The following is a 27,094-nucleotide window of genomic DNA, read 5'->3' as shown; positions in this document are numbered from 1 at the left end:
TTCCACCCCAAAAGTTGACCTGCTTTGCTTCTCAAAGATGTGAAACAAAGTGTAGGGACTGCGTCACTATCGCAAAAACATCCAGTCTCACTGGCGTTAAAAGCAGACTTTTATTTATAAAACTACCAATTCTTTTCTCAGGGTCCGGGTACACCGCTCTAAAGCGTGTAGCGCGAAGGGGAGACACCACCTCTTGCCGTAAAGCGAATCCTTCGAGGTGTCGCCAGTCTTGACGAGGGCGGGGTCGTCGGTGCCGCTGTCGCAAAGCAGAGAGTGTCGTAAAGACGCCTGCAGCAGTCGTTTCTCCTACTGTCGCAAAAACTCCCTGCCCCGGTTTTCATCCCTCTCGGAGCCACTCCTTCACCTCGCCGTGCCGTAAAGCAAACCTTCCCGACCCCGTCGTCCTTCTTTTCCCACTGTGGTATAGTTATTAGTACCCTAGTCCACGATGCTTCATTGCCCGGCAGTGCCGTAAAGCATTTCTGGCCCCAGCCCCGGGTCCTATTCCCTCAGGGTGTCGGTGCACCGCGGTTGCCACGGTGCCGCCAAGCGCGGCTGTCGCGCGGCCCCGGTGTCAGCGGCGATGGCGGCGGGGTCGGGTGGGAGTGGGGGCTCCGGGGGAGGCCCGGGGCCGGGGCCAGGCGGGGGTGGGGGCCCTAACGGGAGCGGCCCAGGACCCGGGTCCAGCGGGGGTCTGGGCGGCGGCGGGGAGCTGCATCCGCGCACTGGGCGCTTGGTGAGCCTGTCGGCCTGTGGGCGAACGGCGCGGCGGCAGCAGCCGGGCCAGGAGTTTAACCACGGGCTGGTGTTAAGCCGGGAACCCTTGCGCGATGGACGCGTCTTCACAGTCCGCATCGACCGCAAGGTGCGGAGCTGGGGACTCGGAACCGACATGTGGAGGGCGGTGGGAGGGCACCAGACGGGGTAGCACAGCCAGGGTAGTCTTCATCGCGGGGACTGAGAGGGAACCAACAGACCTTAGGGCACAGGGTGGTGGGCAGAAAGGGAGCATGAAGCCGAAATGATCAGTCTGAAGGAGGAGACAAGGAGAGTTTTGAGTTTCTTCAAGACCCCGGGGTCTCTGAAGAATGACTAGGGACTGGGCCTTCTGGAACAATTTCTGGGATTTGGAGGTTAGCGATGACAGAAATGTGGTGGGAAAGAGAGATAACCAAGGAAAGAACAAACCATTGAAGGACACATTTAGAGATTGAGTTGGAAGATGGGTGAGCAGAGATACTCAGGGAGAGGGGTGTGTGTGTGAGATTTAGTGAGGAGGCCAGGCACATGGATAGAATTCGGGAGGAGGATAAAGATGAGTGGGACCAGAGCCTAGGAGAAAATGGTGGGGGTGGGGGTAGGTAGAGTGACATACAAGACAATGGGTTGAGGAGCCACAGAGATCAGGGAAGTCAGAGGAGGCAGGGGCAGAAGTCATGGTGCAGTCATGGGCTGCACCATGGAGAAGGGAACAGTGGAGCAGCCACAGATTGTTCAGAACCCAGAGCCCAGTTGCCAGGCAAGGGTGGGCTCAAACAATCCTGAGTCCAGAAAATTACCTGTGGGATTAGTATCTCATTTCTTGAGAGAATAGCCAGTTAGCTGAGAGGTAGAAAAGGGGGATGCAATGGCTGGTGAAATGTGGTTTACTGCTGGTGGGAGACCTACTCGTGACCCATCCTGAGCCTCTGTCCACCACCCCCTATCACAGGTCAACTCCTGGAGTGGCTCCATTGAGATTGGGGTGACGGCACTGGACCCCAGCGTGCTGGACTTCCCAAGCAGCGCTACAGGGCTGAAGGGGGGCTCATGGGTAGTGTCGGGCTGCTCAGTGCTGAGGGATGGACGTTCTGTGCTGGAGGAGTATGGTCAGGACCTGGACCAGCTTGGCGAAGGGGACCGTGTGGGTGTGGAGCGTACAGTTGCTGGGGAGCTGCGGCTCTGGGTAAATGGGCGGGATTGCGGTGTAGCCGCCACCGGTCTGCCCCCTCGTGTCTGGGCCGTCGTGGACCTTTATGGCAAGTGCACCCAGATCACCGTGCTACCCCCTGAGCCAGGCTTCAGCCCCCCTACTCCCATCCCTACACCTCCCCTCGAGCCTTCTGCCCCCCCTGAAGATTCTGCCTTGGCTGAACAGGGGACCTCTGGGGATGAAGGTGAGAACACAGCTAGGGCAGTGGTGGGGAAGCGGAGGGAATGACTGAGAATGGGGATGATGCAATGACAAGTGAGACTGGGTGTGGGTAGGGCCACTCAGACCCCTGAGTCTGTTGTAGGGGAGAGTAGGGGATAGAGAGGGGTGTCTCCTGGCTGTGGGCCCTGCAGCAGGGGCTGAACCCTTATTCCCCTCCCATCCCACCTGGTCCCCAGCCTTCATGGTGTCCCCAGCGCAGGCCCGGCCGGAGACGTTTCCTAACAGCCTTGAGTCGCATAATGGTGAGGGCTTTGGGGAGGTCCTGGGAAGGGGAGTGGGAAATGAGGTGGACAAGGGAGGGACCTCAGGTGAGGGTAGGGAGATATCATGGCAGGCCTGAGGGTATCGAGCCTCATGTCAGCCTCTTCCATCTTGCTGCTGTAGATTTTGCCAGCATGGAGCTGTCTGAGGTGGTGAGCAATGCCATCTTATCTGCCTACAATGGGGGGCTCCTAAATGTGAACCTGAGCTCCCCACCAGCAGGGGAAGGGCTGGGGCCCAGTGGTGCTGCCACTTCGCCCATCCTCACTTCCAACGACGCCCTCCTCTTTCACGAGAAATGTGGAACTCTCATCAAACTCAGCAACAACAATAAGACGGCCGAGCGCCGCCGACCCCTGGATGAATTCAACAATGGGGTTGTCATGACCAATCGCCCTCTTCGGGACAATGAGATGTTTGAGGTGTGTAAGATCCTGCGGTTGATGTGGCTGGCATCTCCCACTCTAGGAGTTAAAGATGGGGCTGGAAACTTGACACTGGAAAGGGGGAGCCTGGGGTAAAGCAGAGGGCTGAGGGTCCTCTTTCTGTGTTTAATTCCCTTTCTTTTCCTTGTGCTGTTACCTACCCAAGATCCGCATCGACAAGCTGGTAGATAAGTGGTCGGGCTCCATTGAAATTGGCGTCACCACCCACAACCCCAATAATTTGGAATACCCAGCCACCATGACCAACCTCCAGTCAGGTACCAGCTCCTAGCAGGGTGGGGGCAAAGGCTGGAGGTTCCTGAGGCCAAGGAAGCTCATACCCTAACCAGGTGTCGGTCTCCCCCCAGGCACCATTATGATGAGTGGCTGTGGGATCCTGACCAACGGCAAGGGCACCCGCCGAGAGTACTGTGAATTCAGTCTGGATGAACTGCAGGTGATGAGGACCTAGGGCACGGCCCTGGATCTTTTGTCTAAAGTTCCCTTCTGAGAGGGCAAGTCACCCAACATTTTAGGCACTCAGATTGGAGTCAGATGGGTTCAGTTCCTCTTACTGTTTGGCCATTTGTGGTAGTGGCTTGAGGCAAGAAACCTATCTTCTTTGGTAGGTTTTCTTTTTTCGTAATGTCTAAACTAAGCCTATTAGTAACATGTATCAATATTTTATGAATTGTGTGAGTTAAACAAATTGATATTCGCAAGTTTAACTCAGTGTCTGACTTGCTTTGAGTATTCAGGATGGTCTGATACAGGAACTTTTTGGAACTGGGCTGATAGAAAGCCTGGAGTTTCACTCTGCTACCATGGTCCGCAATCTGGAGCCTGCTGGTAAATGGAGTCCAGACTGTTATTTTTCTGTTTTGAATAGGAGGGCGACCACATTGGTCTCACGAGGAAGTCCAACTCTGCCCTACACTTCTTCATTAATGGCATCGATCAAGGTAAGGGGTAACTCGGAGGGTGGGCCAGGGCTTTTGGTGGGGGTCTATACCTGGTCATCTGCCTCTCTTTGAAGCTCAGCCTCCCTATATTTGACTCTTTTTCCCTCACTCTCATCCCTGTATCATTTACCTCCACAGGCGTAGCAACCCCCTTAACACCCCCAGTGGTGTATGGTGTGGTGGACTTGTATGGGATGGCAGTGAAGGTGACCATAGTCCACAATAACAACCACAGTGACCGTCTACGCCGGAACAATGCCATCCTGCGGGCATTATCCCCTGAGGGTGCTCTCCGCCGTGCTGCTCCCGCTGCCCAAGCAGAACCTGAACGTCTGCTCTTCCACCCCAACTGTGGGCAGAAGGCTGCCATCACCCACGAGGGACGCACTGCCCTGAGGCCCCAGTATGGCCATGGGGTGGGGAGAAGCCTATAGAAGGGGCTCTTCTATAGGGATGGGGGGAGGGGAAGTGGGAGGCAGAAGGATCTGGTCAGGAGGATACTAGACAGAAAAGAGGGGAACCTTGTGGCATGTGAAATGTTGCTGGTTGACTTGGGGCAGTGGGTGTTGGGCAGGCGTTGCTGGGTTTAACTTTGGCATACTCAGGGTGTATGTAGGTGTCTAAGTCTCTCCTTACTGTGCCCTCAGTGCCACCGATGACTTCAATCATGGCGTGGTGCTAAGTAGCAGAGCCCTACGGGATGGGGAGGTGTTCCAGGTGCGCATCGACAAGATGGTGGACAAATGGGCTGGCTCCATTGAGATTGGTGTCACCACCCACAACCCTGCCTACCTCCAGTTGCCCTCCACCATGACCAACTTGCGCTCTGGTGAGCTCCCAGAAAGGGCAGAGACAGGATAGAGTTCCCGGGAAGAAGCTGTCTCAGAAGCCCAACACTTGTTCTCCAGTCCCCTTTTCACTTGGTCACACTTGACCCTCATTCACTGGCTGAGGAGTGCCATGCAGACGGGACTGTGTCTGACTTGGGAACTGCAGTTTTCATGCTCTGTTCTGGGATGAAAGCTGACTTTTAAAAGAAGGCAGGTTGGGCATATATGGCTTCAGGGAATAATGTAGGGATGACTGTATAAAGGAGATGCACCTTGCTTTCTGCCTTATGTTCTCTGCTACTCCTTGTCCTCTCAGGGACCTGGATGATGACTGGGAATGGGGTGATGCACAATGGGACAACTATCTTGGATGAATATGGACACAACTTGGACCGCCTCAAGGTGGGAGATTGGGTATACCCCCTGGTGTCAGTAGGGGGAAGGTAGGCAAAGTGGGGCTGCTGCAGGACCAACCCAGGCAGGAACTCTGCCTGACTCCTCACTCCAGCCCCCCTTCTTCCAAGGCAGGGGACACGGTAGGCGTGGTGCGGAGGGAGGACGGAACGCTCCACTTCTTTGTCAACGGGATGACTCAGGGCCCTGCTGCCTGGAATGTGCCCCCGGGTGTCTATGCTGTTGTTGATCTCTATGGCCAGGCAGCCCAAGCCACCATTGTGGACGACGTGGGTGAGGGCCGAGCTGGGCAGGTGCGGGAGGTTGGGGCGAACTCGGGAAGCCTCAGAGATGACTGTAGGCCTCACAGGTGATGTCCACCCTTGCAGAGGTGCCCCCGGTCCCTGAGCCACTTCCTGAAGGGAACAACCAGGTGTCTCCTAGCTCCCCATCTTCAGGGGCTGGGGGCTCCGATCTGCGCTTTCACCAACTGCATGGCAGTAATGCAGTCATCACTAACGGGGGCCGCACCGCACTCCGCCACAACTGCCGCAGCGAGTTCAATGATGCCATCGTCATCTCCAACCGGTCAGTGTCTGTACTTTCATGTCCCACCTTGTTGCTGCCCGAGTAGGGCCTGTCTGATCATCACTTTCCCTGGTAGGGCCCTGCGGGATGGAGAGCTGTTTGAAATTGTCATTCAGAAGATGGTGGACCGCTGGTCAGGCTCCATTGAGGCTGGTGGGTGGCATCCATGTGTGTGCTGGGGGGATGTGCTGGCTGCCTGTGGCTAGAGGTTCAGATCTGACCTACTCCTGCCTTCTTCCAGGAGTCACTGCTATTCGGCCAGAGGACCTTGAATTCCCCAACACTATGACGGACATTGATTACGATACATGGATGCTGAGGTTAGACTGCCTGCTGGGGGGACCAGCTGGGATGGCGGAAGCAGGGTTTGGGACCTGTGGTGGTCATAGGCAATGACAAACCCAGGAGATTTGGCTGCTTGACCCTCTCCCCTCAATTCTGGGAAGCCCCCCCAACCCCACACCTCTAGACTCAAACCCCTCCTTACCATAGTTCCTGCTTGTCCCTGGGAGGACCCTAGGGTCATGGCCTCTGAACCCAGGTCAAGACCCAAACCCAAGGCATTGGAAGGTTCTGACAGGCAGAGACTGGGAAGGGAACTGTATGGGGGGGAACTTGGGTGGTCAGCTTATTCCTTTTGCCCTCCTCCCAGTGGCACAGCCATCATGCAGGATGGTAACACGATGCGCAACAACTATGGGTGTGACCTTGATGCGCTGGGCACAGGGGCACGCATTGGCATGATGCGAACCGCAAAGGGCGATCTGCACTACTTCATCAATGGCCAGGACCAAGGCGCTGCCTGCTCAGGCTTGCCTCCGGGTAAAGGTGACTATTCTGTGGCTTTCGACCTGCCACCCTCAGCCTGGCTGGCCTTGGGCTGCCAGGCCTCTGACGCCTTCTTTTCCCACCCAGAGGTATATGCAGTAGTGGATCTATATGGCCAGTGTGTCCAAGTGTCCATCACCAATGCCACCGGCCCCATGGACAACAGCCTAGCAACCAGCAACACTGCCACCGAGAAGTCATTCCCCCTGCACTCGCCAGGTTCAGCCGGCAGGGAGGGAGGGTGGGAGGGAGGGTCTTGCTTGCTTGCTATGGTCCTTCAGGATACAGCTTTCAGGTTAGGGAAGCTGTTCCAAGGAAGCCTGGCTGCAGCAGTAGCTACAGATGAAGGGGAAGGAACAACCCATGGTGGGAAGCAGCCAAGAAGAGGGAGGATGTTTCATCTGGTACAGAGTCTGGATGCTTCCCTGCTACCTAGGGGCTAGGACACCAACAACTGGGTCTAGCAGGTTTGGGAATGAGTCTTACTGTGGTGATAGGTGCCAGAGGTCTTAAAGGAGTAATGGCAGATGGGACCTTTGTGTCAACTTCCTGTTTCATCTAAAAGCTTTGCCCTGTGTCCTGTCTGAAGCCTGCTGCCCCAATCCTACCCCTCCCTCCGGTGCCATCTTTCCACAGTGGCTGGTGTGGCTCACCGATTCCACAGTACTTGCGGCAAGAACGTCACTCTGGAGGAGGACGGCACAAGGGCAGTGCGTGCATCTGGCTATGCTCATGGCCTTGTCTTCAGTACCAAGGAGCTCAAGATTGAGGAAGTCTTTGAGGTGGGCTGTGAAGACACAGCAAAGGAAACTGTCAGGCTTTTAGAACAGAGCTAGGTTGTTTCCTCACCCGTACCCCCAGCTGGTACCCACTGATATTTTGTCTCTCTCCCAGGTGAAAGTGGAAGAGCTGGACGAGAAGTGGGCAGGTTCCCTCCGGCTAGGGCTTACCACACTGGCACCAGGGGAGATGGGGTCAGGAGCAGGCAGTGGCCCTGGGCTGCCTCCCTCCCTGCCTGAACTCCGGACTAAGACCACTTGGATGGTGTCCAGCTGTGAAGTGAGGCGTGATGGGCAGCTCCAGAGGATGAACTATGGCCGGAACCTAGAGCGGCTGGGGGTGAGGCAGCTGACTCCAGGGACAGGATGGGGTGGAGAGTGGGGGTAGCAGGGAGAGGTGGGCTGAGTGTCTGGTTTTGTCCCACTTTGGTCCTAGGTCGGGAGCCGTGTGGGCATTCGGCGGGGGGCAGACGACACGATGCACATCCTGGTAGATGGAGAGGATATGGGTCCCGCAGCTACTGGCATTGCCAAGGTAGACCAGAGATCTTAGTTGGCTTCTGGAAGTGGGGTTGAAATCTCCTTATCTCTGACTTCTTGCCTCTTTTGTACCCCAGAGTGTGTGGGCTGTGTTGGATCTATATGGGCCAGTACGGAGTGTATCTATTGTCAGCTCCACGAGGCTAGAGGAGACAGAAGGCACCCAGCCTCCATCCCCCAGCTCGGACACTGGCAGTGAGGGCGAGGAGGATGACGAGGGCGAGGAGCATGGCCTTGGAGTAAGTGTGCACATGGGTGGACAGTTGGGTTGTGGACACCAGGTCCTTTTGGGGTTCTCTCTTCTAGTCCAGGAAAGGCACAGGCATTATACTCAAGCTCTGTGTAGATTCCAGTGGGGTGGCTTAGGCTCACATTGACAACCCCAGCAGCTCAGTCTCTCTTCCACTCCAGGGCCAGAATCAAGTGGCCATTATGCCCACAGCCCTTGAGTTCCTGGAGAACCATGGGAAGAACATCCTCTTGTCCAATGGGAACCGCACGGCTACTCGGGTGGCCAGCTACAATCAAGGCATTGTTGTCATCAACCAGCCCCTGGTACCCCAGCAGCTCGTCCAGGTGGGCTTCACCTCCTATCCCCAGTTCCTTTTGTTCAGGGTGACCCAGGGCCAGTCTTCCTGAAGAGAGACCTTACCAGGTTCAGGACATAGTATAAGACAAGCCCCTTAGATGAGCTTCCTGGACTTTGATTCTTACCCTGTGATGGGGATTGTAGGTTGGTTACTGGTGACTGGTCAGGGAAGTAGTAGGGAGGGGCTGTGGTAGGTCAGGGGAGATGCTTGATTCTGTATGTGGGAGCAGGAAGGGCTTTCCAGAGAAGGGACCTTTCTGTTACAAAGTAAAATATATCCAAGTTATCCAGGTAAAGGAAGCCCTTAGTGGCCACAGCAAGGCCAGTGCTAAAAGAGTTAAGGAAATAATGGAATTTGCAATTCCTGGGCCCTCTACGCATCAGAAGGGGCAGTATCCCATTCACACTCTGAAAAGTGCCAGCTTCTCTCCCTGGCTGGGGTGAGAAGCCTGGTGCTGCTGGGTGGGTGGCCTCTTCTCTGGACTCCGTGACTGGGGAGGAGTTGCCTTCTCCCCCAGGTGCGGATAGATTTCCTGAACCGCCAGTGGACTTCTTCCCTTGTCCTGGGCGTCATCACCTGCCCGCCAGAGAGGCTCAACTTCCCTGCTTCTGCCTGTGCCCTCAAACGGGCAGCCTGGCTCCTTCGGGGCCGTGGTGTCTTCCACAATGGTCTCAAGGTGGGTAGGGAGCAGAGAGAAGTGAAAGAGCCAGGTCTCTGTGTAGGAGGGGCTGGCCAAGGGCGAGGAGGGCCCCCTCTAGCTCTGGAGGTGGGCCACAAGAGTCAGGGGCCCAGAAGTAGATGGGCGAGGGCATAAGTGTCATTACCTGGACAGTCTCAGGCTTGCCTCCTGCTTCCCTGCCGTTGAGAATAAGGGGATAGGGTGGTGGACTCCCCTTCAGTTACTTCAGGTAACTGAAGCAGGGGCTGGAGCCTGGGCAGTGGGCAGATGTGGCGGCAGAATCCAGGGACTGGTGACCTGAAGCAGAGTGAAGATTAGGTGTGGCTGCTGCTGGTGGGAGTCTGACCTCTGGGAAGACAGTAGGTCTCTCCTCCCAGATCTGTGAGAAGTTTGGGCCAAATCTGGACACATGCCCTGAAGGCACCATCCTGGGACTTCGGCTGGACAGCTCTGGGGGGCTGCATCTCCACGTCAATGGGATGGACCAGGGGGTGGCTGTGCCTGATGTCCCCCAGCCCTGCCATGCGCTCGTGGACCTCTATGGACAGTGTGAACAGGTTAGTGGCAATGGAGGTAGGGAGGAGTGAGTACCTGGGAGATAGCACTGACCTAGCAAAGGGGCATTCTGTGTTCCAAGGAAGGGTCAATATACCCCTGTGGCAGCCAAGGGGTGGTGGCTGCCAAGGGGTTGAGCACAGCGCTGTGAAGCTATCCATAGCCTCTGCAGTGCGAGTTCAATCCCCCGGCCAGCCAGGGAGCTACCCATGTGGCGCAGCAGACCTCTCCTGACTCGCCCGTTGCTCCCCTCAGCAGTGTACTTCGGTCTGTCTGCCTGTTCTGCTCCCCACTCTGATTCTGGTGAATCCTCTCACCTCCCACACCCCTGGCCCATACCCCAGTTCTTGTATGCATACATAAATAAATCTTTCAAAAAAAAAAAAAAAATATATATATATATATATATATACACACACCCCTGTGGCTGACCACCCCTTTCCCCTGCAGGTGACAATTGTGAGTCCTGAACCTGGGGCTGCCAGTGGGAAGTGTGTTGGAACTCAAGGTGACATGGAGAAAGCTGACATGGTGGATGGTGAGCCAGCCTGAAGGGATGAAGATCTTACCCCCACCCCCACCCAGGCTTTTGGCTTTAGCTCCTGTGACCTCCGCCCCTCTGTGCCCACAGGTATCAAGGAGAGTGTTTGCTGGGGCCCACCACCCACGGCTAGCCCCCTCAAGACCTGCGAGTACCATGCCCTTTGCTCCCGCTTCCAAGAACTACTCCTGCTTCCTGGTGAGTTCCCAGTCCCCAGAACCACCTTATTTCCTGGACTCGGCCAGGGCCAGGTCCAGAGAGCCCTGGAGACCAGTTGGAAGGAGGCTGAGGGCAAGAGATATCCAGGGCAGGAGCCACAGCACCAAGCATGCTACTCACTCTCCCGCAGAGGATTATTTCATGCCTCCACCGAAGCGTAGCCTGTGCTACTGTGAGTCTTGCCGGAAGCTGCGTGGAGATGAGGCCCACAGGCGCCGTGGGGAGCCTCCCCGGGAATATGCCCTGCCCTTCGGCTGGTGCAGATTCAACCTCAGGTACAGGAAGGGTTAGGGTAAGATCATGCCTCTCCCTTACCTTTTTTTACCCTTTTGAGAAAGGGGGGTCGAAAGATGATGCATGGAAGAAGTGACATAACTTTTTGTCTAGCTGATGACTTTCGGGAACCAGTGACCATTGCCCTGCCTGTTCACCTCCTAGGGTGAATCCGCGCCTGGAGACTGGGACGCTAACCAAAAAGTGGCACATGGCATACCATGGGAGCAATGTGGCAGCTGTCCGGAGGGTGCTGGACCGAGGAGAGCTGGGAGCAGGTACTGTGGCTTCCGCAGAGGCAGGGCATGCTGGACCTGTGGGTATTGGGAGGGCTACCCTGACTCAACTTTCCTCATAGGCACTGCCTCCATCCTGAGTTGCCGGCCCCTGAAGGGAGAACCTGGAGTAGGATTTGAGGAGCCTGGCGAGAACTGTGCACCTCCACGGGAAGAGCAGCCTCCTCCAGTGCTGCTTTCCCCCTCCCTCCAATATGCTGGGGCAGAGATCCTGGCATCCAAAGTGCAGTGAGTACATGGGAGGGGCTCAAGGCCACCTGGATCACATGATTTGCCTTCCCCTGTGCCCTGTCCCACCTGGTTCCACCAATTCTTCAGTTGCCAACCTAGCACTTTCTTCTCACATTCCTTGAATTGATTTTTTTTTTTAAACATTATTTATTTATTAGATTTATTTTTATTTATTTATACAAGCAGTGGGTATAGTCAGAAGCGCAGGAGGGTGAGAGAATTCACCAGAGCCAGAGCGGGGAGCAGAGCAGGCAGAAGGGCCGAAGTACACTGTTGAGGGGAGCAGCGGGTGGCAGGAAAGGTCTGCGCGCCATGTGGGACCCTCCTCTGGTGGCCGGGGAGCAGCTGGGGATCAAACCGGCGCTGCAGAGGCTGCGGGCAGCTTCGCAACCCAGCGCTCAACCGCTGCGCCACCAGGGAGGCCCTCCTTGAATTGATTTTATGCTACCTCAGTGAACAGAAAAAAAAGGAACCTTGCTCTTGTAGAACTTATGTTTTCTCACTCTAGACCGTTTAAATAAGTATTTAAATACTTACTTATATTTAAATAAGTATTCAGTATTTTGCAAGATGACTGTACTATGGAAACAAAAAGTGTAGTATGGGATGAGACGGATAAAAGTGTGTTTGGAGTAGGCATGTTAAATAGTGTTCAGGGTAGACATCATTAAGTAGGTGAGATTTGAACAAAGCCTTGGAGAAGAAAATAAGAGGTATTGCCATGTAGGTGCTGGGAGGAAGATTATTTGAAGTGGAGAGAACTGGAGCCAAGTCTGTACAAGGTGGGAGTGATTCCTAGGAACAAGATCTCGGCAGTGGGAGAGTGAGCAAGAGGAATGGTTGTAGGGGCCAAAGGTCTTACCATCCTATTTCTGTTTCTTGCCTGACAGATTCCGGGACCCCAAATCCCAGCGGACGCACCAGGCCCAGGTGGCGTTCCAGGTGTGTGTGCGCCCTGGCTCCTACACCCCTGGCCCCCCTTCCGCTGACCTCAGAGAACCTCCTGACCCTCACTTCAGCCCAGCTGAACTTGAGTGGGTAACCAAGGAGAAGGGGGCCACACTCCTCTATGCCCTGCTGGTACGGGTGGAATGAGGGGTGAGACCTCACTACTACAAGCACAGTTGGCCCTTGGGGCTGCGGACTCTGAGCGACGACTGCCTGCACCTCATTCCAATGACCCATGGCATGTAAGGATGCTCAGGCCGGCAGATGCATAGGAGCATGTAGGCAGGCTCTCAGACTAGACAGCAAGTGGAGCACATCTCCATGACCAGGGCCCCAGGACACTCCCCGTGAGGGGAGGGAGCTTGTGGGAAGCCTAGCTCCAGGCCCTGGGTAGCCCCTCTTCATGCACTGATATGGGGAACACGACTCCCTATTCCTCCCTCCCCCGTATCACTTAATTTATTTCCGTTTTTGTTCTTGGTTACTGTGAATCCCAGAGGAGTCTCCCTGTGCCCCACATGAAGCTGCTTTTTCCAGGGGCCACCAGGCGGGAGTGGGGAAGGGCGGGAGCAAGGGGAAGACAGGGCCCCTCTGTACAGTTGTTATGACTCTGATTTATAAGGAGCCAATAAACACCGTCTCAGAGCACCCGCCTCAGCCTTTCTCGTGCGTTCCCTCTCAGAGGACAGTCCGCTCCCGGCGCCTGGCAGCTGGGACGCACCGCCAGGAACTCCGCCCGGGGGCTGGTCGGCTCTGGGGTGGGTCGCGGTGAAGGGGTTTGGATGCCACCGGCACCCGTCGCGGGCGCTTCCGCCTTTTCCTCTCCGCTCAACCTGTGAGGCCGGCTGCGGCTTTGACTCCGGAAGAAGTCTGCGCGCTGCCGGATGTGACGTAGCAGCTGAGGCGCGCAGGAGGCCGCAGGGAAAGCAAAGAGAAAGCGGGTATCGGGTCTGGGCTCCTGGGGCTGGCGGGGAAGGGGGCGGGGAGCACCGATGCTCCCGACCCGGGAGCCGCCCGAGCACGCGACGGAGCCTCCGCTGTTGGCAGGGCCGAGCGGGCGGCGGGCACGTGATCGGGCGGCGGGCGGGCTTCCGCCTCGGTCGGACGCGGTCCCCCTAGAGCGTCCGCCTCCTCGCAGGCCCGGTTCGAGGTCTGGCAGTCTGTGACAGAGCCGGGCGCCCACGGCCCGAGCGCCCGCGGCAGCACCATGCCTGCGCTCCTGGAGCGCCCCAAACTTTCCAACGCCATGGCCAGGGCGTTGCACCGGCACATCATGATGGAGCGGGAGCGCAAGCGGCAGGGTGAGCCGAGGCCCGAGCGGCTGGACACACCGCTCGGAGCGCACTGCTATTCCCGGGCCGATCGGTGCGCAGGCAGCGGGAACTAGAGGAGGGATGAGACAGCCCCATTCTGGTGGGAGTCAGAGGCCGTTCAAAAGTCAAAAACCCTTGAGCTGGGAAGGACCTTGGAGAGCACCTAATAAACCTTCCCTGTCCTTGTATCCTGTTCGCTGTGGTGGGGAAACCTGTACCCTCCTCAGGAAGGAAGAACATATGAGTGTACTGGAATAGTCCTTTTTGCTGGTCTACATTTTCCCACTTTCTATTTTAATCATTCTGTCACTTTGCTATTCTACCTAACTCTTCCTCCAGAGGAAGAAGAGGTGGACAAGATGATGGAACAGAAAATGAAGGAAGAGCAGGAGAGAAGGAAGAAAAAAGAGATGGAAGAGAGGATGTCACTAGAGGAGACCAAGGAACAAGTAAGCATTCCCTTGATCGCTCCCAGCCCTTTCTTCTCTTGGCTCTCCTGCCTTCATCTTCTCTCCCCTCCCCTCCCAGATCTTGAAGTTGCAGGAGAAGCTTTTGGCTCTACAGGAAGAGAAGCACCAGCTTTTCCTGCAGCTCAAGAAAGTTTTACATGAGGAAGAAAAACGGAGACGAAAGGAGCAGAGGTAGGATTAGAGAACTAAAAATAAAGGGGGGCCAGGTAACAGAAGATCAGTGTTTAATGTCCAGGGCACTTGTCCTTGATTTTGATTGCATTCTTTTCATTCCAGCGACCTCACCACGCTGACATCAGCTGCTTATCAGCAGAGCCTGACAGTTCACACAGGAACTCACCTCCTCAGCATGCAGGGTAAGGACTAAAGAACCCACTTGTCAGAATGAGCTCTTCTGGTGGTTGCAACCTTCCATTTCAGCAACATGAAGCCCCTTCTCCCTTTCTAGGGAGCCCTGGAGGACACAGTCGCCCAGGCACCCTCATGGCAGCTGACAGAGCCAAACAGATGTTTGGACCCCAAGTACTTACAGTAAGTTGTAGAATTGGGTGTCTAACCCATTTTCACCTGATCCAGGCATCCTCCCCAAACCAGTATTTGAGTGTATCAAACACTTAAATGTGCAGGGGAGAGGGAGGGTAATGGGAAGTACACAAGTTACTGAATTTCTACTTGGAAGATTAAGGACAGGGTTCTCACCCTCCCCTCCTTAGACCCGGCACTACGTTGGCTCAGCAGCTGCCTTTGCAGGGACCCCAGAGCATGGGCAGTTTCAAGGCAGCCCAGGTGGCGCCTATGGGACTGCTCAGCCCCCACCTCACTATGGACCCACACAGCCAGCCTATAGTCCTAGTCAGCAGCTCAGAGGTGAGTAGTGGGAAAAGAGAGGGGAGCTTTAGTCCAGGTCCCCAGAAAAGTGTCAATACCAAGCTAAAAGGAGTTTCTAAGAGTTATGTCTCCTCTTCTCAGCCCCTTCAGCATTTCCTGCAGTGCAATACTTGTCTCAGCCACAGCCACAGCCCTATGCTGTACACGGCCACTTTCAGCCCACCCAAACAGGTAAGACCCCATGCAGGCACCCTGGCTCTGTGGGCCCTTTCTATCCCATTTTCTATTCACTGCACACATCCCTTTCCCCCACCTAGGGTTCCTCCAGCCTGGTGGTGCCCTCTCCTTGCAAAAGCAAATGGAACATGCTAACCAACAGACTGGCTTCTCTGACTCGGTGAGTGTGGAGCTTTGGGAAGTCAGGAGCTGGGCTATGCTAAGGGGAGCCCCAAGCTCTGATTCTGACTCTTTTCTGCAGTCCTCCTTGCGTCCTATGCATCCTCAAGCTCTACATCCAGCCCCTGGACTCCTTGCCTCCCCCCAGCTTCCTGTGCAGATGCAACCAGCAGGAAAGGTAATGATTACCAAACCATTAAAACCCTTAAACTACAAGGTAAAGAAATGGGTAGGACATGTGGTTTATACCCCCTTGGTTTTTCCTGTTCTCCTTGGTGGGGGTGGTTAAGGGTGTGGAGTAGAAGGTATAGGGTGCTTACTGACAAAGCCATCCTTGCATCACCACCACCAGTCGGGCTTTGCAGCTACCAGCCAACCTGGCCCGAGGCTCCCCTTCATCCAGCACAGCCAGAACCCAAGATTCTATCACAAGTGATCAGATTTTATCTTCAGCCTTCCCCCTCCCCCCTATGGTGAGGGCTCCCTGTGTGTCCCAGACCAATAAAAATCTACCTGCCACTGCCCCTGGCTGCTACTGTTTGTGTTGCCTCCCACCTGGACTGGGCCAGGACTACATGGAGGGTTGGGGGTGGCTGGCAGGTACATGCTAAATCACATTGGGCAGTGGGTTGGTCATAAGGAGCTAAAGGGCGGAGTTAAACCTGTAACTGTTTCCCATTACCAAATCAAATACCCATTCAATTCAAAGCAGCAGTCGAGTTGGGGCTTCATATTAAACTTGTAGTTTTATTCAGGTTTGATTTTAACAAATGTGTCAGGGAGAGAGCCCGCAGGAAAGGGTGAAGCCCATGGGGGCACGGCCCTCCCAGATGCCTGAGGAGGGGGCAGGTCCCCTCTACTCCCCTCCTTTTTCCTCCCCATCTAAAGGGATCTGGGGAGACAGGCAGGGGAGGGGGCTGGTCCCCAGTCTGTGGGTGGTGCTTGGGTAAAGGACTATGGACAAGGGATAATACCAGGGACGAGTGGGAGAAGGGCATTTGGAGCATTTGCCAGAAACCACCATGGTCTGATTCCAGGTTGAATTAAAAAAAAAACAAAACAAAACAAAACCCAACTAAACCACAAGCAGCACCCATCCCCTCTCCCCCACCAGGGCTGTAGTGCGAGGGGAGAAGAGAAGGGCAGCTTCACCAAGGGCAGCTTCATAGTTCACTCACTCCTGGCCAAGGGAGCAGGGTGAGGGGCAGGGGCTCCCCGACAGATTGAGGGGGTGGGGAAAACCAAAATAAAACGTCAAATAAATTGTAGGAGTCCAGCCAACGGCCAGGCCAGAGCTGGGCCAGGCTGGGGGAGGGGGCCTCTGCAGGCTCGAGGATCACTGCTGCCACCACCGCCACTGCCGCCGCCCTGGGTAAGAAAGAGAAACCAAGTAAGACAGGACAATACTTTCAAAAGAGGGGTGAGGTAGACAGAAAACAAACCTGGAACCATTAAAACTAAAGCACCTCTTTGATGGGCACAAGAGTATGTAAAGGGGGCTTACCTGGGAGCCAGTTATTTTGCCATGGCCTTGATTGCAACAGCTGCTTCCTCTGTCATGGCAGACAGCACCGTGATCTGGGGGGAGTCATAAGTCTGAGTTCAAAGGAAGAAACAGAACAAAGCGGGACATGGGGGGAGGGGAGATAAGTGGGAGACAGGATGGACACACGACACCATACCAGGATCTCTTCTCCACAGTCGTACTTCTGCTCAATCTCTTTGCCGAGGTCTCCCTCAGGCAGACGAAGGTCCTCTCGCACCTCCCCACTGTCCTGGAGCAGTGATAGATACCCATCCTGGATTCCAATCAGCTGGGGGCAGATAGGGAAAGAAGTTGAAGGTGGGCCCAGGTAGGCTGAGGATAGAGTTTAATGGACAAACCAGGTGGCAAAGTGTTAATGCCAAATACCCTTTCTTGCCATTTCCCTCCTCTATCCCAGCACAAGCTCTTTCTAGCCAGTCTGTATTTTCTCCCTATATAAACCACTAACCCATCTACACCCAAGAACATCTACATACCTGAAAATCATTCCTTTTGATGTTGGGGACATCCATATTATGAGTTGACGGGCAGATATCTTCATATTTCTTCCCAGTAAAGATGTCAATACCAACCAGGTGGACCTGTATGTATGCATCACATCAAAGAGAAGCCAAACCAAACTCTAGGATGGAGGCGATAAAGGCTCGAGTTGTCCCTGACTGGTGAGGGAAGTCAGACTAGGTTGTTAGGGCAAAGATTCAAGGACTTGGAACTGAACCAATCAACTCGAGAAAGAAACAAAAGCCTCTAAAAAAGAAGCTGAGATGGAAAGATCACTGAGGTTGGGGCTGAGAGGACACAGGAAACAGCAGGTCTGGGGTAGTCTGTTTCCTTGAGCTATCAAAGCAATAACAGACAAGAGCCCTAAGAAAATGAGAGGAATCTAAACAAAGTATGTACAGTTTTCTACACATTAGCAAAAAAGGCCAAAGACACACGAAATAAGGTAGAAGTGAAAGAGCTGAGAAGAGACAGGATGGAGAAGGGAAGAGTTGAAAAAGAAAGGACTTGGGATGATCAGTAAGAACTATGCAGTCAGGAAATCAGGAAACTATAAAGAATAAAGGATCTAGATACTAAGAGGGTAACCCAGGTTAATGCCAAGTCAACAGAAGACGGAAAATGGACCAGGGGAATAAAACCACAAGAAATCAAACAAGGACGAACCAGATTGAACTTCTGAGAAAAAAAAAAGATTAGTCTGAAGTGTCATAAAAGGACTAGCATGAATGTTAGGAGCAAGAAAGCAAAGGGGGCGGGGGGAAATGGTGGCTCCAGGAACCCAAGAAGACAGTTTGATAACGCAGCAGAGATCTGAAGGGAAAGCTGGCACTGGAGAGTTGGTCAACAAGGTGATTTAGAAGCTCAGAGATACACTGGAGTCCCTTCAGGGGAAGACTGCATTCTGTGTTAGAACTGGAGAAACCCACGGCAAAAATGAAGGGAACAAAGTACATCTACAAATACTGTAAGGATGAGAAAACAGGAAAAGTAATACAGAACGAACTGCTGAACTGTAAGAGCATAATGGACACCTAAGAGAAGTAAATTAAACTCAAAGATGGACAAAGGGAGGGATTACCAAAGGATGGAGCACAGAGGGTTAAGGGAGAGGCTAAGGGCAACAGGTGTAGTAAGAGAAAGGTATCCAGGGCTAAGGTGCTAAACATAAGGCATTAGAAGGTAAGAAAAGCGCTAAAAGGTAGATGGCTAAACCTCATGACAGCCTGCTGCCAGGAGCTGCAAGGACACAAAGGTGGGGAAGGCAAGATGTAGAGATGAAATTCTAACCTTGGCGTGGCCGTGCTTGCCAGTCTTGGAGGTAGACATCTCCACGATCTTACATGGTCGTCCTTTAAGCACCACAAAGCCATTCTTACGTAATGCTGAGCACTGCATTGGGAAGGTGGCTGAGGCCCCTGCATCTCCTGTCTCGAAGTCCAAATCATCTGCCATTTTAAGAGGCTTCGATTCCAACTAGGATTAAGAAGAGAACTGGTGTCAAGGCTGGAGGTTAATAGAGCCGCTAAACTATCCCACTTTTCACTGGCAACATTGCTTCACCTCACCCCTCCATTATCCACCTAAAATAAAGTTCCTGGATTATATATTGACAGAGATCAGTGTTGTGTGCATAGGTGTATGTGCGTGAGATAGAACTCCCCCCTCCCACATCCAAAACTAAAGGGATAGCTTGGGAAAGGATGCAGGGAGTTAAGATGTCAAATCTCTGAAATGGGCAAAGACCTAATTCCTGAGAGGGGGAAGACTCAGGTGTTACTTGCCACTGAAACTAACCACCCCTCTTTCCCACAAAACCAGGGCTATAATTAGGTGAGCAGCTATGAGCCAGCAAAAGGGCGGGGCCAATGGAGGGGGGGAAGGGAGGGTGGAGACCAGAGGACCGGGCCCCACCCGTCTCTTTTGCACAGCCCCCCCACCCTATCCACACATGAGCCAGTCACTGGTACAGGAAACCACAAGGCCTCTTTGGGGGATTCCCATCTCTCCAACAAGCATTTGCAGATGCAGCCGAGGGGGAGAGAGTAAAGTTGTTTTCTAACTGATCCCCTTGCCAAACACCTCGATCTCGTTTCCCAAAGGGAACCCAGGAACTCAGCCTCTTCTGGAGGGCCCTCCCACTTTTCCCAGGATGCATCGGTCCTGTCGGCTTTTCAGGCAGGGCCTGTACAGTCAGTAGAAAGTGGGGGAGTGGGGAGTGGTGAATGACAATAAAATGAAAGCAAAAGGCTGGTAGTAGTGAATAGTACAAATTATACTAGTCTAGTGGGGTTAAGGATTCTAAAACCAGGGACTCCTTAAAAGATTCAACACGGAAGACCATGACAAGGTGAAGAGCAACTATCACAGCGGGAACTCATCTGCCCAGGACTTTAATGCGATGTCCACACAATCAAGAAGAGTTGGACTCCTGTCCAAAAGCCCTCGGTTTCCCCATTTCTCTGTACTCCCAGCAGAATGCCACTTACACCTGGTGGCCGTCTCACTTCATACGAGATTTAGGGAGAAAGCTCTAGGGGCCCATGAGGTGAGGGATCGCTAACATATGCCCGCACCGGGCTCGCAGGATCCGCGCCTCCGGCTTCTCTCACTAAAAATTCCAAGCTCCCTTAGGCGCCCGCGAGGACCAGCTCTCCCCGCGGCGGGGGTTGCCCGCTCCCGCCCACCATGTGGCCGCCCGGGGCTTCCGGTGGCCGGGACCTGGGGGGAGGGGTCCCCGTAATGCCATGCGGCCCCCGTCCACATTCGGCCATGCGGCCTCCGACCCCGAGGGCAGCCTCCCGTGGGGGCACTTCCGGTGCCGCGGTCGCCCCCTCCTCAAAGGCCGCGCCAGGCCGGAGCCACGCCGCCTCCCCTCCCCCCGCCGGCCGCCAACCCCCCCCTCCACATGCCCTCTCACCGAATAGCCCCCTCCCCCACCTCACGTGGCCGCGCGGCGCCCGGTCCTCAACGGCTCAGGTACCCCTTGCCCGGGCGGGCCAATGTGGCCCCCGGCCCTCGCCCCGGCGTGGCCGCCCGGCGGCCTCTCCCGCGTGGCGGCCTCGCGGCTCGCCGTCCCCGCCCTGCGTCGCTCCAACGTCACCGGCCGGCCCCAACCGTCACCCCGCGCGCCAACCGGGGCTCGCGTTGGCGCCTCTCCGCACCTCGCGCCGCTCGCCGACCGAATCCCGTGCGGCGGCAGCCACCGCTCCCCTAAGCCCCCTCCCCGACCCCCGCGCAGTTCCATCTCTACTCCAAGGCTTAGGCCAAGGTTCCGCGCACGCGCGCCCTGCCCGTTCTCACCTCGCGCGAACGCACTGACCCGACCCCGTCCGCTCGCCGCGAGCCCAACCGCTGCCTCCGAGCCCGCTGCCGCCGCCGCCGCCGCCTCTACCGCCGCCGCCGCTGCTGCACACGGGTCTTAGTACGCAGGCGCCGACTCCCCACTGACCAACCAAGCAGCCCTGTGACAGCCGCGCAAGCGTGCTATCTATCTCCTCCGCCCTCCACCCCCGCACTGCGCAAGCGCACACTCCATTCCCGAGCTCCACCCTCCCTCCCACCTACCCATCTAATGACGCGTATACGTAACCCCGCCCCTCACAAATACTGAGCTCTTCCCACCATTAGGAAACGCGCAGGCGCACCCGGTTTTTTAATCCCTTCAACCTCCCCTTCCCTCCCCGTGACAGACCACTAGACGTACCGGACAGTCCTTGCGCCTGCGCAATAAGGATTCCTGCTCTCCACACCCTCTGAAGGTAACGCCTCGGTCTCAAAGCGCATGCGTACTGGGAATCCTGAACGCCCCTTCCACCTCAGACGTCGCCTGTACGCCGGGCGTTGAAAAGACCACGCCACTGTATCGCTTGTCTGGTCTAGAACGCATGCGTCCTAGGAAACGCCCCACCGCGGCTTTAACCGGACTTAAACGACTCACACGTTTCGGAAAATTTGCGCTGTGGGGTGGGCCTTTAATCTCAAACCCATCATCCCCGTCCCCTACCGGCTCCACACATGCGCTAAAGCTCTCTTTCCGCTCCACTCTTCCTAGTGCGCTAGTGTGGTCGGGTTACCGCCCATTTCAGCTTCACTTCTCCAGGCTGTCGGCTTCTGCTCTGCCATAGAGTTTCACCTGGACAGATAGAGCGGTCCTGTCCCAGCCACCATCTTGTTTAGACCCTCGGTCAGTTTTGTTCCCGGCGGATTCCACGGAGGCCATGCTGTCGCTGAATGCTAAATAAAGAAACTTACATGGCACGTTTCTTTTCCCAGCTGTTGTCTGCGGTCTCCAGAACAATTGTTTGTGAGCATTCTGGAGGGGGGCGACTGAGGGGGGAATGTGCAGAAGCGTGGTATGTTAAATTTCGTTGACGTTCTCTAGATTATAGATGACCATGAGCTGGAAACAAGCTAGTTATCGGAATGTATTTTCTTAGCCCTGGTCATTGGAAGAAAGCTGCTTTTCATGAAATTTTGTACGCCTCTCTAGTTCCAGCACAACTTTCCTAGTTACCCTGTATGTTTTAGTAAGTTGTTGGAACAAGACAAGCAGCTAAATAACTGCTTGGAACCCAAACCCCTGAATTTGGTTCTTGTTTTTTTATTTTGTTTTTAAAGAATCCTGTAACATGGGGGCCTCTCTGGTGGCACAAGGGGGTAAGTCTCAGCACTAGGAAGTTATCGGCAGCCACTTCAGCACTAGACAGTTCAGGCAACCCGTTTTAGAGCGGGGTTGCCCTGTAACAGCTCGATCCCTGGCCAGGGAGCTACCCACATGGCGCAGCCGACCTCTCCTGTCTCGCCCGCTGCTCCCCTCAGCAGTGTATTTTCAGTATATCTTCCTGTTCTGGTCCCCATTATATCGCTGGTGAATCCTCACCTTCCCGCACCTCTTGCCTACAACCCAGCCCTTGTATGCATAAAGAAAGAAATCTTTAAAAAAAAAAATCCTGTGATCTGCAGACATTCGCTTGAATTAATAAATCTATGTAGCATGTTACAGCTAGTACCCTCAGCCCCTTCCACTCCATGTTCTAAAAATTTTGTCCGTTGTGGGGAAAGTTTCCTAGGTGAACTTTTTTTTTTTTAAAGATTTATTTTTTTATTTATTTATACAAGCACTGGGTACAGTGAGAAGCGTGGGAGGGTGAGAGAATTCACCAGAGCCAGAGCGGGAGCAGAGCAGGCAGAGGGACCGAGGTACGCTGCTGGGGGGAGCAGCGGGCGGCAGGAGAGGTCTGCGCGCCATGTGGGACCCTCCTCCGGTGGCCCGGGAGCAGCCGGGGATCGAACCGGCGCTGCAGAGGCTGCGGGCAGCTTCTCAACCCAGCGCTCAACCGCTGCGCCACCAGGGAGGCCCCTTAGATGAACTTTTAAAAATTGAATTTATGTTCTCGAAAATGTACTGTCAGTAGGTTTCAACAGTTTCACTCCTAGGAGGATACCCTAAAGAATTTAAAAAATAGGTACTCACAAAACACAACAAAGCAAAAACAGACAATTATAAATCAGAGACATACTGCAGGGGAGGAGGAGGGAGAGGGATCCGAGGGAGGGAGGAGCACAGGGACTGAGGTGATAGTGCACAGGTGCATTGGGGAAAGAAATTCCATGGGGACTACACCTGAGGGGGTGGGGGGAAGCAAACATTGTTTAAAAATGAACACTGATGTTAAAAAATTAAAAATAGGAACTCAAATCTTTGCACCTAAATTTTTTTGTATGTGCTTTATTTTTTTAAAAGATTTATTTATTTATTTATACAAGTCTGGGTACAGTCAGAAGCGCGGGAGGGTGAGAGAATTCACCAGAGCCAGAGCGGGGAGCAGAGCAGGCAGAAGGACCTAAGTACAATGCTGAGGGGAGCAGCGGGCAGCAGGAGAGGTCTGCTGGCCATGTGGGACCTTCCTCCGGTGGCCGGGGAGTAGGCGGGGATCGAACCAGAGCTGCAGAGGTTGCGGGCAGCTTCTCAACCGAGCGCTCAACCGCTGCGCCACCAGGGAGGCCCATGCACCTAAATATTTTTATCATCACAATTCGCAGTAGCCAAAAGTTGGGAACAACTGAAATACCCATCAATAGATGAATGGATAAACAAATTGTAATATATACATGTCATGGAATATTACTGAACCATGAAAAGAAATTCGTAATACTTGCTACAATTAAATGAACTTCAAAAACACTGTACTAAATGAAAAAAGGCAGACAGAAAAGACCACATATTCTATGATTCCATTGATATCAAATATTCAGAATAGGTAAATCCATCGAAACAATAGGTTACTAGGTTCTGCGAAATATGGAAGAATGGGGAATAACTGCTTAATTGGCATGAGGTTTTATTTTAAGATTTATTTATGAATATAAGAACTGGGGTGTAAGCCAGAGGGTGTGTGTGTGAGAGGATTTACCAGAGTGGGGAGCAGAACAGGCAGATCTACTGAAATTGCTGAGGGGAGCAGTGGGCGAGGCAGGAGAGGTCTGCTGCGCCATGTGGGTTGCTCCCTGGCCAGCCAGGGATTGAACTCATGCTGCAGTGGCTGGAGATAGCTTGTCAGCGCTGACTTTAACCCCTGCACCACCAGGGAAGCCCGAGGTTTTATTTTTATTTATTTTTTTTAAAGATTTATTTATTTTTATACAAGAACTGGGATATAGGCCAAATGCACGGGAGGGTAAGAGGATTCACCGGAGACAGAGGTGGGGACAGAACAGGCTAACTGAAGAAATACACTGCTGAGGGGAGCAGCAGGGAAGACAGGTGAGGTCTGTTTTGCCGTGTGGTATTCTCGCCAGCTGGCAGGGATGGAACCCACACTGCAGAGGCTGGGGACAGCTTCACAGTGTGGAGCTCAACCGCCTACACCACCAGGGAGGCCCCCGAGGTTTTATTTTTAGAGTGATGAAATGTTTTTAACTAGATAGAGATAGGTGGTAGTTGCATAACATTGTGAATACACTAAATGCTACTAAATTATTTGTTTAAAAGTAGTTTATGAGAATTTCGCCTGAATTTTAAAAACTTTTTTTTTTAACCATGGCAAGGCCATTGTATTTTTTTTTTTTTTAAGACTTACTTATGCATACAAGAACGGGGTACAGGCCAGAGGTGTAGGGGGTGAGAGGACTTACCAGAGACAGAGTGGGGAACAGAACAGGCAGATTGACTGAAATATACCGCTGAGGGGAGCAGCAGGAGAGTCAGGAGAGTTCAACCTGTGATTGAACTCATGCTGCAGTGACTGCGGATAGCTTCATAGGTTGCATCTTAACCCCTTGGGTCACCAGGAAGGCCCTGAACTTTAAAAACTTACAGGAATATTGGAAGAAGACTTAACCATAAAGGAAGCTACTCACATGTCCATCAGCTCCTGAAGGGATAAAATGTAGTACATCCATATAATGAGATTATTCAACAATAAAAAGGAATGATGGACTGGGAACATGCTGCATGGAATATGAAACATTATCAAAAGACTATATAGCACATGATTGCATTTACATGAAATGTCCAGAATAGTTAATTCATAGAGACACAAAGATTAGTAGTTCCGTAGTGCTGAGGGACTAGGGGGAAGTGAGGTGGAGAGCTGATATGTGTAGGGAAAACAGCAGAGGAATTTTAGACAAAAATGTTTTAAAACTGATTGAATGACAGTTGTATAACTGCACAAATTAAAACAACATTGTACACTTTAAATATTTGTGTGTATGTGAATTATATCTGATAAACCTGTTACTTTAAATATGCCATCTTCACTGACAATACATACTGTGCAGATTGTGACAGTTTCTTTCTCTGACACAGTAGTAAGGTTTCCTAGCTAAGATATTAAAAGGGGGTTGGAAAAACAAACATAAATAGGCCTCCCCAGTGGCGCAGCAGGTTGAGTGCCGCTCTGTGAAGCTGTCCGCAGCCTCTGCAGCACTAGTTTGATTTGCGCCTGCCAGGGGAAAACCACATGCTGCGCAGACCACTCCCACCTCGCCCACTGCTCCCCTCAGCAGTGTCTTCAGTCCATCTTCCTGTTCTGCTCCCCGCTCTGTCTCAGGTGAATTCCCTCACCCTCCCGTGCCTCTGACTGTACCCCAGTTCTTGTATAAATAAATAAATCTTTAAAAGAAAAAAATAACAAATACTAAATAAAAGGGGGTTGAGAGATGACAGGCCTCAAGAGGCACAGATAACTTGGCATAAAGACAACCAGAGAAGGGGCCTCCCTGGTGGAGCAAGGGCTTAAGTCACAACCTATGAAGCTATCCACAGCCACTGCAGCACAAGCTTGATCCCCGACCAGGGAGATACCCACATAGCGCAGCAGACCTCTCCTGACTCTCCTGCTGCTCCCTCAGCAGTGTATTTCAGTCAATCTGCCTGTTCTGTTCCCCACTCTTTCTGGTGAGTTCTCTCACCCTCCCACACCTCTGGCCTGTAACCCATTCTTGTATGCATAAAAAATCTTTTTTTTTTTTTTAAAAAAAAAAAAAGAAAAATAGGGCCTCCCTGGTGGCGCAGCGGTTGAGCGCTGGCTTGCAAAGCTGCCCGCGGCCTCTGCGGCGCTGGTTCGATCCCCGGCTGCTCCCCGGCCACCGGAGGAGGGTCCCACATGGCGCGCAGACCTCTCCTGCCGCCCACTGCTCCCCTCAGCAGTGTACTTCCTTCTGCCTGCTCTGCTCCCCGCTCTGGCTCTGGTGAATTCTCTCACCCTCCCACGCTTCTGACTGTACCAGTGCATGTATAACAAACAAACAAACAAACAAACAAACAAATAAATAAATAAAAACATGCCTCTATTAAAAAAAAAAAAAACTTCAATTTAAAAAAAAAAAGAAAAATAGATTAAAAAAAAAAAAGACAACCATAGAAAGAAAGGGAAAACTATGTTATAGTATTATAGAGTGGTGAGAGAGTGCCTAGAGGGGCCTCATGGTAGCATTGTATCTATAGTATGACTGCTATCCAGTTAGTCAGTCCCTCACCCCAACATTTTATTTTGCCAATCAAGTCACTTTTATAAGGAAACCTTTTTTTTTTTGCTCTGATAAACCTGTTACTTTAAATATGCCATCTTCACTGACAATACATACTGTGCAGATTGTGACAGTTCTTTCTCTGACACAGTAGTAGGTTTCCTAGCTAAGATATTAAAAGGGGTTGGAAAAACAACACTAAATAGGCCTCCCAGTGGCGCAGCAGGTTGAGTGCCGCTCTGTGAAGCTGTCCGCAGCCTCTGCAGCACTAGTTTGATTTGCGCCTGCCAGGGGAAAACCACATGCTGCGCAGACCACTCCCACCTCGCCCACTGCTCCCCTCAGCAGTGTCTTCAGTCCATCTTCCTGTTCTGCTCCCCGCTCTGTCTCAGGTGAATTCCCTCACCCTCCCGTGCCTCTGACTGTACCCCAGTTCTTGTATAAATAAATAAATCTTTAAAAGAAAAAAATAACAAATACTAAATAAAAGGGGGTTGAGAGATGACAGGCCTCAAGAGGCACAGATAACTTGGCATAAAGACAACCAGAGAAGGCGCCTCCCTGGTGGAGCAAGGGCTTAAGTCACAACCTATGAAGCTATCCACAGCCACTGCAGCACAAGCTTGATCCCCGACCAGGGAGATACCCACATAGCGCAGCAGACCTCTCCTGACTCTCCTGCTGCTCCCTCAGCAGTGTATTTCAGTCAATCTGCCTGTTCTGTTCCCACTCTTTCTGGTGAGTTCTCTCACCCTCCCACACCTCTGGCCTGTAACCCATTCTTGTATGCATAAATAAATCTTTTTTTTTTTTTTAAAAAAAAAAAAAGAAAAATAGGGCCTCCCTGGTGGCGCAGCGGTTGAGCGCTGGCTTGCAAAGCTGCCCGCGGCCTCTGCGGCGCTGGTTCGATCCCCGGCTGCTCCCCGGCCACC

General features: G+C 53.2%; 3 protein-coding genes across 10 annotated transcripts; 2 read left to right on the top strand and 1 right to left on the bottom strand.

The window, feature by feature from the left end:
* On the top strand, positions 1 to 12,778 carry NEURL4 (neuralized E3 ubiquitin protein ligase 4). 4 transcript variants are annotated; one of them, XM_037495065.2, is made up of 29 exons: positions 1 to 865; positions 1,712 to 2,156; positions 2,371 to 2,436; positions 2,579 to 2,877; positions 3,047 to 3,158; positions 3,249 to 3,337; positions 3,770 to 3,842; positions 3,981 to 4,245; positions 4,490 to 4,671; positions 4,989 to 5,074; positions 5,197 to 5,359; positions 5,455 to 5,653; positions 5,730 to 5,806; positions 5,895 to 5,973; positions 6,306 to 6,475; positions 6,569 to 6,700; positions 7,118 to 7,263; positions 7,376 to 7,600; positions 7,697 to 7,795; positions 7,878 to 8,039; positions 8,212 to 8,376; positions 8,908 to 9,066; positions 9,447 to 9,626; positions 10,075 to 10,162; positions 10,256 to 10,363; positions 10,515 to 10,659; positions 10,823 to 10,935; positions 11,016 to 11,181; positions 12,075 to 12,778. In XM_037495065.2, the coding sequence occupies exons 1-29, from the start codon at positions 584 to 586 to the stop codon at positions 12,277 to 12,279; spliced, it is 4,680 nt and encodes a 1,559-aa protein (XP_037350962.1). In that variant the 5' UTR covers positions 1 to 583; the 3' UTR covers positions 12,280 to 12,778. The 4 variants fall into 4 exon arrangements, with proteins under 4 accessions (XP_037350962.1, XP_037350961.1, XP_037350963.1 ...); XM_037495064.2 differs by having other exon boundaries at positions 2 to 865; positions 6,306 to 6,481; XM_037495066.2 differs by lacking the exon at positions 2,371 to 2,436 and having other exon boundaries at positions 584 to 865.
* Positions 12,779 to 13,020: 242 nt separating this feature from the next.
* On the top strand, positions 13,021 to 15,662 carry GPS2 (G protein pathway suppressor 2). 2 transcript variants are annotated; one of them, XM_037495078.2, is made up of 11 exons: positions 13,021 to 13,073; positions 13,271 to 13,433; positions 13,785 to 13,894; positions 13,974 to 14,086; positions 14,192 to 14,271; positions 14,364 to 14,446; positions 14,629 to 14,782; positions 14,885 to 14,974; positions 15,061 to 15,140; positions 15,222 to 15,317; positions 15,492 to 15,662. In XM_037495078.2, the coding sequence occupies exons 2-11, from the start codon at positions 13,340 to 13,342 to the stop codon at positions 15,573 to 15,575; spliced, it is 984 nt and encodes a 327-aa protein (XP_037350975.1). In that variant the 5' UTR covers positions 13,021 to 13,073; positions 13,271 to 13,339; the 3' UTR covers positions 15,576 to 15,662. The 2 variants fall into 2 exon arrangements, with proteins under 2 accessions (XP_037350975.1, XP_037350976.1); XM_037495079.2 differs by lacking the exon at positions 13,021 to 13,073 and having other exon boundaries at positions 13,239 to 13,433.
* Positions 15,663 to 15,842: 180 nt separating this feature from the next.
* Positions 15,843 to 20,942, bottom strand: EIF5A (eukaryotic translation initiation factor 5A). 4 transcript variants are annotated; one of them, XM_037495063.2, is made up of 6 exons: positions 20,893 to 20,942; positions 18,477 to 18,662; positions 17,162 to 17,266; positions 16,822 to 16,953; positions 16,644 to 16,717; positions 15,843 to 16,507 (listed from the first exon to the last, which is right to left on the bottom strand). In XM_037495063.2, exons 2-5 carry the CDS (start codon positions 18,639 to 18,641, stop codon positions 16,655 to 16,657), a joined length of 465 nt encoding a protein of 154 aa, XP_037350960.1. In that variant the 5' UTR covers positions 18,642 to 18,662; positions 20,893 to 20,942; the 3' UTR covers positions 15,843 to 16,507; positions 16,644 to 16,654. The 4 variants fall into 4 exon arrangements, with proteins under 4 accessions (XP_037350960.1, XP_037350957.1, XP_037350958.1 ...); XM_037495060.2 differs by lacking the exon at positions 20,893 to 20,942 and adding an exon at positions 20,490 to 20,574; XM_037495061.2 differs by lacking the exon at positions 20,893 to 20,942 and adding an exon at positions 20,127 to 20,206.
* Between the last annotated feature and the right edge of the window lie 6,152 nt (positions 20,943 to 27,094).

Source organism: Talpa occidentalis, unplaced genomic scaffold (genome assembly GCF_014898055.3).
Source record: "Talpa occidentalis isolate TD23 unplaced genomic scaffold, MPIMG_talOcc4v2.1 talOcc4.7, whole genome shotgun sequence".
NCBI classification, from domain to species: domain Eukaryota; kingdom Metazoa; phylum Chordata; class Mammalia; order Eulipotyphla; family Talpidae; genus Talpa; species Talpa occidentalis.
This window is presented reverse-complemented; position numbering and strand designations above follow the sequence as displayed.

Excerpts from the sequence above, each read along its gene's own strand:
- EIF5A (XM_037495063.2), bottom strand. The coding sequence starts at position 18,641 with ATGGCAGATGATTTGGACTTCGAGACAGGAGATGCAGGGGCCTCAGCC. Across the intron at positions 17,267-18,476 it reads GCAAGCACGGCCACGCCAAG|GTCCACCTGGTTGGTATTGA; the intron begins GTTAGAATTTCA and ends GCATACATACAG. Across the intron at positions 16,954-17,161 it reads TCAAAAGGAATGATTTTCAG|CTGATTGGAATCCAGGATGG; the intron begins GTATGTAGATGT and ends ATCTGCCCCCAG.
- GPS2 (XM_037495078.2), top strand. The coding sequence starts at position 13,340 with ATGCCTGCGCTCCTGGAGCGCCCCAAACTTTCCAACGCCATGGCCAGG. Across the intron at positions 14,087-14,191 it reads CGGAGACGAAAGGAGCAGAG|CGACCTCACCACGCTGACAT; the intron begins GTAGGATTAGAG and ends TTTTCATTCCAG. Across the intron at positions 14,447-14,628 it reads TTGGACCCCAAGTACTTACA|ACCCGGCACTACGTTGGCTC; the intron begins GTAAGTTGTAGA and ends TCCCCTCCTTAG.
- NEURL4 (XM_037495064.2), top strand. The coding sequence starts at position 584 with ATGGCGGCGGGGTCGGGTGGGAGTGGGGGCTCCGGGGGAGGCCCGGGG. Across the intron at positions 10,163-10,255 it reads GAAAGCTGACATGGTGGATG|GTATCAAGGAGAGTGTTTGC; the intron begins GTGAGCCAGCCT and ends CTGTGCCCACAG. Across the intron at positions 10,660-10,822 it reads TGGTGCAGATTCAACCTCAG|GGTGAATCCGCGCCTGGAGA; the intron begins GTACAGGAAGGG and ends TTCACCTCCTAG.